A 12,513-nucleotide genomic window follows, 5' to 3' on the forward strand; every position below is an offset into this window, starting at 1 on the left:
GATTAGTGATAATGTAGGCAAATTACTCAGAACAGTTCCTTGCCCAGAATAGGGAATTACTAAATTATCATAGAAAAAGCAAGTACAGAATTTATGCTGATTTTACTTGAAATGCTTTTTCTTAGGTGTGGAGTGGTTGAAATTGGTCAGTATACTGTAATGTTGTTGGAAGTAAAGCAGGAAAGATTTAATGATAAAAGAGGCAAGGACCTGAAATTGTGCGAGATCTTCAGAAACTCTAGTTATAGGAAGAGGAGATGGCTAAGAGAGATGCTAGTATTTTTGCCAACTATTTGGTTGAGATACTTTGTAGCAATAGTAGGGATCCATCAATCCCAACTGCTCACTGAAACCAAATTAGCAGTGCTTTCAGAGAAAGTTGAATCACCCTTAAAGAAATCTGGGCTTAGTTAAGCATTGCATTCAATGTTTGATTGCCTGGCTTGACTTTCTCTCATAAAATACTACCTTTATTTAATTTAGTATGTTTAGTTCATCAAGCATTTCCATCTGTGAAATCTCTTTTCAGCTTCAACTAACTACTTAGTTTGGTGTCTATTTTCTAATTTTATACATGGGGAAACTAGGTTAAGTGATCTAGTCTAGGTCATAACTGATGGTAAATTGAAGGAAAAAATAGGACGCGAGCCCCTCTTAACTGTCTTTGATGCATTAAGTTCCTGCTCTGCACAGATCTTTTTCTGGACCTCCACCTGTCATTTATTAGCTTGGTGAGTGCTCACTTGTGGAGGTAAAAACTTACTACATGGGGTTAAATGATCAACTCTGAGTTTGAGTCACTTTTCCTGGCAATTGGGAAGAAATTGATTTAAGGGTTGTAATTCCTAATAAATACATAATGATTTATATAAAGCTTATAGTTGTGAAAAATAACAATTTTTATTATTTTAATATCTGTTTGCTTCCTAGTTAACAGTCTGACTTTATTTAAAAAAAAAAAAAAAAACTTAATATTTGCTTTTGCTTAGGAAGAGGCATTGTCCTGCCAGCCATTCCCTTTTTAGGACCAACTAGTTCAACTTTTTACCCCCTAGACAAAAGATTTTAAAATTGAAAACTGACTTCAGGCTATTCAAGGAAGGGCTATTAAGAATTTGATTTGAGGCAAAGTGTAATTGGATGACTTTTGCATGTAAGGCATGTACGGTAGCACTATTTTTAGCTATGACAGATGACATTTTATGATTACCAAGTGTAGGCAAGCAACTCTTCTTACTTTAGATTAGACCAGAAGTTTTTATTTTGAACAATAGAATGTAGTGTACAGAGTTTTTTTTAAATTAAAATTTTAGTTCGATAAGGATGCCCACTGTACAAAACACAAAAAGTTTTCACATTTTTATTTTGAAAATAAAAGTGGGCAAGCACTGCAGGGAGCAAATCACTTTTATTTTTAAACAACCAGAATGTATTGAAGTTAATCAACATTATTTTAGTATGGCAATCCATGAGCATTTCCCACAGTTAATCTCAGATCTTTAAAAGGATATTTCATGAATATTTTAGGTTATGGTAGGTTACCTTACATGATTAACATTTTATTTTGCAGCATAGAAGGAGACCTGAGGGACCATGAAAGATTAAGTTTTTGTTGTACAAGCCCTTTGTCTTAATTTTGTTACCTAAAGAATAAAGAGGCAATTAAACTCTTTCTTCATAAACAGAACTAATAAGTACAGAAGAACCCCAAATCAGCATTATAGTGAACTTATAGTTCTTATTTAAAGATGTCCTTTAATTTGTAAATAGTATAATCTTTAAATGTTTGTGTTCCTAAGAATAATCTGGCCTCTCTTCAGATGATACAGCAAATATTAATGAAGCAGGTAATGGGAATTTAAAGATGAAAGGTATTCATCAATTCTTCAGGGTCTAGTAAGAAGAGACAAGCCTGTAAAATAATATTTGCTATTTTATAAGTTACCTAAAGCACTGCTATTTGTTACTGTATAAGTGTAGATATCTGAAAATAGTTTAAATAAAACAAATTTGGAATCCAAAGCCCAGAAAAAAATTGAATAAGTTAATTTATGCCAGTTTGTTTGAAACTGGCATAAAGTATCCATTCATTCTAAACAATCAGCACTATTTATTGAAAGTTTAGTTGGTTTAGGCTTTGTGCTGAGCTCTGGGGATATGGTAAATAATAAGGCAGCATGCTGTCTTGTGGGGTTTATAACCTAATAGAGAAACAGATGTTAAAACAAGAATTTTTTGATTTACTTCTGAATTCTTTTGGGCGTATAATTCATTGATATTTAGTATGTTCACAAAATTATGTAACCATCATTATCTTAGTTCCAATATTTTTATCCATACCCCTCAAAATCCCATACCCATTAGAGTCATTCCCCCATCTACTTTGCCCATCCCCTGACAACCACTACTTTCTGTCTCTATAGAATGACATGTTCTATCTTACATATAGACTTTACGTATAAAGAGAAACATATAACATGTGACCTTTTGTATTGGGCTTCTTTCACTTAGCATGATGTTTTCAAGGTTCATCAATGTCATACTGTCTATCAGTGCTTCATTCCTTTTTATGGACCAGTAATATTCTATTGTATGGATCAGTCATATTTTGTTTATCCATTTATTGGTTTTTCCAGCATTTGGGTTGTTTCCTCCTTTTTGGTTATGAATAATGCTGCTATGAACATAAGTTTTTGTACAGTCACATGTTTTCTAGTCTTCTGGATGGAAATTTCTAGGAGTAGAATTCTTGGGTAGTATGGTAACACTAACTTTTTGAGAAATGGCCAAACTTTTTCACAGTGGCTGAATTTTACATTTCCATCAGCAATTTAAGAGAGTCCAAATCTCTGAGGCCTTCTTGTCAACCCTTGTTATTGTCCATCTTTTTAATATTAGCCATCCTAGAGGGTCTGAGGCGGTCTCTGACTATGGTTTTGGTTTACATTTCTCTAATAATATTGATGTTGTTTTGTAATGAGCGTATTCTCATTCCTTTATTAGCCATTTGTATATTCTTTGGAGAAATGTCTATTCAAATCTTTTGCCCATTTTTAATTGTCTTATTTGTATTTTTATTGTTGTAAGAGTTTTTTTATATTATGAACACAAGCCCCATATCAGATGGTTTGATTTGTGAATATTTTCTCCCATTCAGTGGGCTGTCTTCTTACTCTTTTGAAATAGTATTTTTTGAGGACAAAAGTTTTTAATTTTAATTAGGTCTAATTTTTGTGTGTGTATATATGTGTATGTTTATTTTTTTTTTCATTTATTTTTTATTGTTTTGATTTACACCCAAGTTAGCATATAGTGCAACAATGATTTCAGGAGTAGATTCCTTAATGCCTCTTACCCATTTAGCCCATCCCCCCTCTCACAACCCCTCCAGTAACTCTCTGTTCTCCATATTTAAGAGTCTCTTATGTTTTTGTCCCCTTCCCTGTTTTTATATTATTTTTGCTTCCCTTCCCTTACGTTCATCTGTTTTGTATTTTAAAGTCCTCATATGGGTGAAGTCTATCTCTGACTAATTTCGCTTAGCATAATACCCTTTAGTTCCATCCACGTCGTTGCAAATGGCAAGATTTCATTCTTTTTGATTGCCAAGTAATACTCCATTGTATATACACACACCACATCTTTATCCATTCACCCATCAATGGACATTTGGGCTCTTTCCATACTTTGGCTATTGCTGATAGTGCTGCTATGAACATTGGGGTGCATGTGTCCCTTCGAAACAGCACACCTGTATCCCTTGGATAAATACCTAGTAGTGCACTTGCTGGGTTGTAGGGTAGTTGTATTTTTAATTTTTGGAGGAATCTCCATACTGTTTTTCAGAGTGGCTGCACCAGTTTGCATTCCCAGCAGCAGTGCAGAAGAGATTTTCTTTCTCCGCATCCATCCTCGCCAGAGTCTTTTGTTGCCTGAGTTGTTAATGTTAGCCATTCTGATGGGTGTGAGGTGGTATCTCATCGTGTTTTTGATTTGTATTTCCCTGAGGATGATTGATGTTGAGCATGTTTCATATGTCAACGAGGTCTAATTTGTTTCTCTTAACTGCATGTGCTTTGGTGTCATACCTACAAAACCACTGCCAGATCCACAGTTACGAAGATGTGCATCTATTTTTATCTTCTAAGAGTTTCATAGTTTAAGCATTTGGGTCTGTGATTCATTTTGAGTTAATTTTTACATATGGTATAAGATAGGAGCCCAACTTCTTTTTTTTTTGGCAGTTGGCTATCCAGTTGTCCCAGTAGTGCTTGTTGAAAAATCTCCTCTCCACTACTGAATTGTCTCGACACCCTTGTCATTCAACTGAATGTTAAAAAAGAGTTTATTTCTGGACTTTTAATTTTATTATATTGATCTGTCCTCCACCCTTGTGCAACTACCACACTGAGTTGATTACTTCGTAGCTTAGCTTTATAGGAAGTTTTGAAAAAAAGAAGTATGAGTTCTCCAACTTTGTGATTCTTTTCAAGATTGTTTTGATAGAAATTGCATTGTATAGATAAGTTTGAGGAGTGTTACCATATTAATAATAATGCTTTCTAATCCATAAACATGGTATGTGTGTTCCATTTATTTAAATCTTTAACTTCTTTCAATAATATTTTGTAGTTTGTAAGTTTCTAAGTCCTGTTTTTTGTTTTTTGTTTTTTTTGTTTTTGTTTTTTCATTTTGTTCCTCACTATGTTATTCTTTTAGATATTAGGGTAAATGGAATTATTTTCTTTCTTCCTTTTTTTAATGCTACTTATTTATTTTGAGACAGGCAGGGGGCAGAGAGAGAGAGGGAGAGATAATCAAGTAGCTTCTGTGCTGTACACACAGAGCCTGACTCACGCACAGAGCCTGACTCACGGCTCAGTCTCACGAGCTATGAGTTCATGACCTCAGCCAAAATCAAGAGTCAGATGCTTAATTGACTGAGCCATTCAGGTACCCCTGGAATTACTTTCTTAATTCTTTTTTAGGTTTTTCATTGCTTTTATAGAAATATGACTGATGTTTTTATATTAATCTTTTCTGCAACCTTTCTGGACTTGTGTATTATTCTAGTAGCTGTTCTGTGGATCCCTTATGATTTTATGTATACATGATCATGTTATCTGTACACATAAAATAGAACGTTTAATTTCTTCTTTACAATCATGATGTCTTATTTCTTTTTCGTTTGTTCTTTTTTTTTTTGGCCTGATTGTCCTGTCTCATACCTTCAGGACAGTGTTGAGTAATGAAAAGAGTGTTTTTGTCTTGTTCCTGGTCTTAGGGGGAAAGCTTTCAGTCTTTCATCAGTAAGTATGGTTTAAGTTGTGGGTTTTGCGTAGATATTCTTTATCAGCCTGAGGACATTCCTTCGATTCCTAGTTTGTGGAGTGTTTTTATAATGAAAGGGTGTTAGATTTTGTCAGATGCTTTTTCTGTGACTGTTGTGATGACCATGCAGTTTTTGACCTTAATTCTATTAATATGGTATGTTAAAGTGATTGGTTTCCATATGTTGAACCAGCTTTGCATTTCTGAGATAAATACCACTTGGCCATGGTATATAATGCTTTTTATTTGTTGCTGGAGCCAGTTTGCTAGTATTTTGCTGAAGGTTACTGTGTCTATATTCATAAGGGATATCGGACTGTAGATTTCTTGTGATGTCTTTGCCTGACTTTGGTGTCAGGACTGAACATCTAATTAATTGATGGATGTAAGTCTTTTGAGGAATATTAGAAGCAATAGTATTTGAATATATTTCTCAGAATTTTGTTAAACTTTATGACTACTTCCTTCTAATTGAGAATAAACAATCCTGGATAAACCTAATCTTCCAAAATTTCTTCATTAAAACCAATTTAAGGAAATCCAAGAGACTAGAAATACTGACAGATGTCAAGGTGGCAGCTCATTTTGCTAATATTTATAATCTAATATTTTTTTATCCTTGCAACTTCATTAACAATCTTTAAAATTTCTTTACACAACATTTATTTTGCACAATGACTTCGGTAACAGTGTAGACTGCCTCTCAGACCTTCCTAGTGTAGGTTATATTAATTTTGTCTTCTGTATGACTTTCACTACCTACTTGTCTTCACTCTCTTGGTTCTTCTTCCCTTTTTTCCTCCTCGGTGCCTTGAGGGTCTGCAGCTCTACCAGGGCATCTCAAGGGCTTGTTTCAACAAAGCTTTCAAGATACCTACTTTGAGTATTCTTGTATAGCTCTTTGCATATGTTCATATAATATGTGGAGGCTTGTGTGTGTGTGATTTTTCAAAGCTCTTCCATTTATTGAAAAGACTTAATTTCTAGGAATCCCATGATGGGCGGAAGGAAACTAGTAGGTTAGGGTTTACTGTACCTTCATGCAGTAAAAGTTAAATTTATTTTAGGCTGTAATCACTGAATACTGCTACACCTTATACAAGACTATATTCCCAGATCATCAACTTTGGGGAAATTGACTTGGTTCAACCCAAAGCACCAGAGTTAACTTATATACTGCTAAAATTTTAGGTATAATGGTAATTCATGTTTGCTATTGGAAGGAGACAATTTCAAATGGTATAGAGAGGAATTAAGAAGCAAGTTAAACTCATTTACCCAGGGGTAAATACTGTGTTTGCTAGATATCCGTTCAGACTTAATGGTTATCCTAAATTTTTAAAATTTTACTCGATGAATCTTTTTGTAACATTTTGTTTTTACTTACCAATATGGACATGTTTCTTTGGTGATATAAATCTACCTCACTCTCCTTAGTGAATATATAATGTTCTTTTGCATTGATCTATTTTCTAATTTTACTTAATTAGATTCACATGGCTTTTAAAAGATATTTTTTCACAACTTGCTTCATTATAGTTTTCTACTATGGGAAAGTACCTTCAGGAATGTTGGAATAGAGTTCTTTCCTCCCTTTTGGATTTAACTGTAGGTTGAGTATTCACATTACAATTTATCTCTCCTTAATTAACATATCTTGTTAGTCTTACCTTGACTTTCTTGGCTTATGTTATTCATCTCACTTGCGATTATTTGCCAACATTGCTTATTCATTATGTGTGCAAATGCGTGACATTTTGAAGAACATTAATATGCTGAACCTTCAGTTTGGCATCATATGTGGGGCATTTGAGTTTTATCAATCCGAAGTTTGTGTTGAAATCCAGGTTCTTACCACTTACTAATTAAGTGATCTCATTCCAGTCAAAAGAGCTGGCTCTCACTTTCTTGTCTGAAAGCTTGCCTTTTAGGGTTTTAAGAATTGAAAGAGATAATGTTACATAGTCTATTTAGCACAATGTATTTAGCACAATGTAAGTGCCTGGTATATACGGACTCAGGAAATAAAGGGAGAGGTGTGGAGAATGTAGATCAGCAACTTGGAAAAGATTTCTGAAACATCGTTCAGCCTTAAAAGGTTTGTTGCTCCATTTCTTTCTTTCTTTTCTTTTTGGCCTTAATGATATGGTTTATAATTGCTTGAAAAATTGTAGAAATATGAATTTATTATTTTCCTAAAGTTTTAATAATGTTTGACACTTAAAAAAAACAAAGTATTATTAGTAAGATTCATTTTAAAAGACTGGTATGAAGAAAAATATTTAAGCCCTTCCTAAAAATCTAGATCTAAAAAGGAAGAAGATATTTAAAAGTTTATATTTGGCACAGATAACACAGCAATAAAAACTCATTATTTCAGATCCGCTGATTGGGAATTTGAATGTGGGACTGATGTGTATCTGTGTACTAACTGTGTTTTAGTTTCTGAAGGGAAAAGAAAAGTCATTTATCTAATGCTCTGTTTACTGATGATAAAATTGAGCTCCAGAGAAGTTGGAGTCTCATCCAAAGTTGTACAGTTCCAGAGCCAGTACTAGATTGTGGGTCTCTTGAATCCCAGCCACAGGCAGTCCCTTTGACTATATCTATACAGAAATTATAGACCAATTATAAATAATTCTTATCCAGTTATTCAAGCTGTTCAGATAGTAACTCTTATATTAGGTAATCAGTCATTGATATTGTACATCTCAAATCTGAAATCCTTTCTTTTATAAAATCAGGCCTTACTGGATAGTTTCTAATGATGATAAGGAGTAGTGAAGATCTCTGGATTTATTTTAACATCAACAGTGGTGATTTTGGAGGTTAATAAATGTTTTGGAGTACTTTGAGAATCATACATTTTTATGAAGCAGCATTTGTTCATGTAAAAATTTGAGTACTTTAGTAGTAAAATAAAAGTACTTGCTGCTTGTTCTAGGTTATCAGCTTTTTATTTGTTCAGTAATAGTGAAAAAGTTTGAAAATCCTTTTCCATGTGGCTTATAAAGTGACATGTTTATAACAGCAATTTTCTTTTCTTTTTCTTCGTATTTAACACCTGGATAAGATTGGTAATGGTGACATTGATGGTGTTGACAATAATAACAACATATTATAGCCCTGACATTTATTAAGAATTTATCTTATGCTGCACAGTATATTAAGTGCATTATATTCGCTATCTTATTAATGAAAAATTTTGTTAGTTCTTTTTCTCACCTAATCCTCACAATCTCTCTGTAAAATCATTCATTCCTATTTGCATATACATTCTGTAGATGCAGAAGCTGAGGTATAGAGAGATTGAGAGACTTGCCTGAGGTCACATAGCTGATAAGGTATGGAACCAGTTTTAGTATAGGTGATCCAACACCAGAGTCTGGAGTCTGATTGCTTGGTTTGGGGCATAGGGGAGCCTCACAGGAAAGAGTTATGTTACCAAGGGCAGTCTTTATCTTGCTTCTCCTACCCTTTCACTGTACCCTGTTTAAAACTACATTAATTACAAGAACCATTGCTTACAGAGAATTATAGTGAGGCCTGCATGTTTACATGTTCCAGATCTACCCATTCTTTAGGACCCATTCTTTAGGACTCAGTTTCTTTGTCACAGTCTTTTAAAGTTTCCTCCAGTTTTTTTCTTTTACTGAAGAATTCTCATGGTGGTGCAATGGTTATTTTATAGTTTTTGTCATGGCTTTATATGTCTTCCTAGAATTGTAGTGTTGTATAGTTGGACAGGGCCTTAAAGAAAAGTCCACATCCTCATTTTTAGGTTTTTAATTCATTCTACAAGGTTGAGTTTCTTGAACAGTATCAGCTCAATGTTTGCTGAATGCCATAAAACTCTTAGCATCACTTGCTATCTCTTTATTCAGTATGAAATTTTTCATGATGCATTGTAATAGCATAGGAACACTGCTTCAAGTTCTGGTTATTTCTCAGTTGTGCTAGTGTATTGGTGTAATAGTAGAAACAAGTTGAATGGAACAAAACTGATGCAGGTGTTTTAGGCAGCGTTGGAATGAGCTAGAGATGGGGAGAGTAAAAAAATAATTGAAATCAAAGTCTGAAAACAAAGCTGTAAATCATATATAGAATATTAAATTAATAGCATTTGAATCAAATCATAGTTAGGAGAGTGGAATAAATGCTTCCCAACCATAATAAATGTTTAGCTCCCACTATGTCAGAGACTGTGATAGGCATTTAAAATCTATTATTGGTACTCATGGTATACATATTCAGGGCTGCAAGATGCTCTTAACATTTTACATTTCACATTTCATGTGAATAATTTTCCCTCATGGAAATACTGCTAACAGTAAAGGACAATTACATACTTTAGAGAGCCTCAAGACCAAAGCAGCTCCTGGTCTTTCTTTGTTACCTTCTTTACATTAAAAATTAATGGTATTTAAAGGGCTCCAGGGAGGTTCAGTCAGGTAAGTGTCTAACTCTTGATTTCAACTCAGGTTATGGTCTCACAATTTGTGAGTTTGAGTCCTACGCTGGGCTCTGCATTGACAAGAGTTGAGCGTGCTTGGGATTCAGTCTCCCTCTCTCTCTGCCCCTTGCCCCCCTCAAAAATAAATAAACATTTAATAACTAACTAATTAAACAAAATTAAAAAAAATTAATAGAGTGGCACTTCGGTGAACTTGGTTGGGCATCTGACTTCAGCTCAGGTCATGATCTCATGGTTTGTGAGTTTGAGCCCTTCATCGGGCTGATAGCAGGGGGCCTCTCTGGTGGTCTCTCTCTCCCTCTCTTTCTCTGCACCCCCCCTTAAAATAATTGAATACACTTAAAAACTAATAAATAAATAGTGGATATTTAAGATTATACTCAAGAATATATCTGTATTTATTTTACTATAAGAATATCACCCCTCCCCCCGTTCACAATCCGTAGACAAATTATGTTTAGCCTGTGAATTCAAGAGCCCTTTGGCACAGAACGTGGGCCTATGCTTATTTGATCCCCACAGTGGCCCGCTGACCATAGGCCAAGAGCAAACTTGCTAACTTTGGCTTTGTCTGACTCCTCACTATTAATAAGCATTATATAACAGTGTAGTGCATTTAGTTTTTCTCTTCTTCTTTGACACCTAAATTTTTATGGCATTATAGTTATCTATGCTCAAAGAGAAGTAAATAGCTTTTCAGGTAATCCAAAAACTGTTTCCCTTTGTCTGTAGGGTTTTGTAGGAAATTTTTGTTTTAATGATAGCCAGGTTAGGTTACGATTTTTATTACGTCTCCCAAAGAGAGATTCCGTTTTTTTAAAGTTTGCTTATTTTTGAGAGAGAGAGAGAGACAGACATAGAGCGAGCAGGGGAGGAGCAGAGAGAGAGGGAGACACAGAATCCCAAGTAAGCTCTTAAGTAGCTGTGCTGACAGCTCAGAGCCTGACCCAGGGCTCAAACTCATAGCTGCGGGAACATGACCTGAAATGAAGTTGGACACTTAAACAACTGAGCCACCCAGGTGCCCCTCAAAGAGAGATTTCTTAAAAAGCAGACCGTTAGAACTCCTGTGTGTAGTTTTTCATAGTTTTAATTTCTTAATATTTTTTGAGTTAGTGGTTTTTCAACTATGGTTTTACATCACTGAAGTATCTATTATTTTAGTGAGTGTATGTTAAAATTTTTTCCTATTAGCTATATTTGTATCCTGCATTGAACAAACTTTGAAAGCCCTCAAGATGGTTTTTAAGAGCCGGTGTTTTTGGATTTGAAGTCTGCAATACTAGGCTTGAGAACGGAACAGTCATGTCTAGCCAGGCTGGTTTGGACACGAGGGAGAAAGTTGCATGAGAAAATTTTATGGTAAATAGAAAGCGATATAGGTATGATTCTAGTTTACAATTTCGATGGGTTTAAAATGCAGCTTACAAAGTTCATTTTTCTTTAGCACTTTAGGTTTTGGTTGTACTTTAGAGACCTTTTTATTTTTATAGGTGGAGCAAATATAAATGTGCCAAATCCAAATGGATAAAATAATGTTCTAATTTCAGATTTCTTCTTTTTAAATTTCTAGTTGTTGACCTCCTCTACTGGAGAGACATAAAGAAGACTGGAGTAGTGTTTGGTGCCAGCTTATTCCTGCTGCTTTCATTGACAGTATTCAGCATTGTGAGTGTAACGGCCTACATTGTCTTGGCCCTGCTCTCTGTGACTATCAGCTTTAGGATATATAAGGGTGTGATCCAAGCTATCCAGAAATCAGATGAAGGCCACCCATTCAGGTGAGATGTCTGGAAAACAAGGCACCCATTGGCAACACTGTAAATAGGATTAGTTTTGAGACTTTATTATCTGTATTGTTACAGGCATGCATTTTTAATGTTTAAAGATAATTGCAGAGGGTGTTAATGCTGAGTGAAATAAGTCAGGCAAGAAGGACAGATACCATATGTGTGAACATATAGGAGGAACTTAACAGAGGACCATGGGGGAGAAGAAGGGGAAACATAGTTGGGGAGAGGGAGGGAGGTAAACCATGAGAGACTCTTGAATGCCGAGAACAAACTGAGGGCAAATGGGGGTGGGAGGGAGGGGAAGGGGGTGATGGGCATGGAGGAGGGCACTTGTGGGGATGAGTACTAGGTGTTATATGGAAATCAACTTGACAATCAACTGTTAAAAAAAAGATAAATGCAGATTTTTGCTTAAGAGCTATTCCAAAAGCATCTGCTTTTGAGATTTTTGAGATAAAAGATCATTTCATGAGCTCATGATGGAAGAAACTGGGTTTATGTGTCATTCGCTTAACTCTGCTATGTGTAAGTAATATATATTTATTAGAACTAGGTATTGCTTCCCTAATTTTACTTTGGAAGCTATCTTTTTAACATGGTTAGGACTGATGAAAGTTACATTTTATTGCATGCTTTTCATGCTGATATTAGAAATACCATTCTTTCCAGTAGTAGGTGTATCTTTTTATATAATGCTGTCTTGTTGTGCCTATGTATTTTCTTACCATCCCTTCCCTGTCTAGTTTCCTCTTCTTGTTCCTTAAAGCATACTTTTATAATACCCTTTGCGAGTATCTGTATTGCAGCTTCTTGTCTCTAAACTACCATCTTCTGCCCTTGTTTTTACAAGTACACTCGAGCATCATAAATCTAACTGGTAATGGGACATACCTCAGTTAGGGTCTTCTGCCCTCA

General features: G+C 34.9%; 1 protein-coding gene across 4 annotated transcripts in view; it reads left to right on the forward strand.

The window, feature by feature from the left end:
• Positions 1–12,513, forward strand: part of RTN4 (reticulon 4) — a 71,998-nt gene that overhangs the window by 44,267 nt on the left and 15,218 nt on the right. For all 4 annotated transcript variants that reach the window (XM_039249208.1, XM_039249209.1, XM_039249210.1 and 1 more), the window contains one exon: positions 11,379–11,586. In XM_039249208.1, coding sequence (XP_039105139.1) covers positions 11,379–11,586 — 208 coding nt within the window. The remainder of the gene's footprint in view (positions 1–11,378; positions 11,587–12,513) is intronic.

This window comes from Hyaena hyaena, unplaced genomic scaffold (genome assembly GCF_003009895.1).
Source record: "Hyaena hyaena isolate Hyena2069 unplaced genomic scaffold, ASM300989v1 scaffold_332, whole genome shotgun sequence".
In the NCBI taxonomy this organism is placed as follows: Eukaryota; Metazoa; Chordata; class Mammalia; order Carnivora; family Hyaenidae; genus Hyaena; species Hyaena hyaena.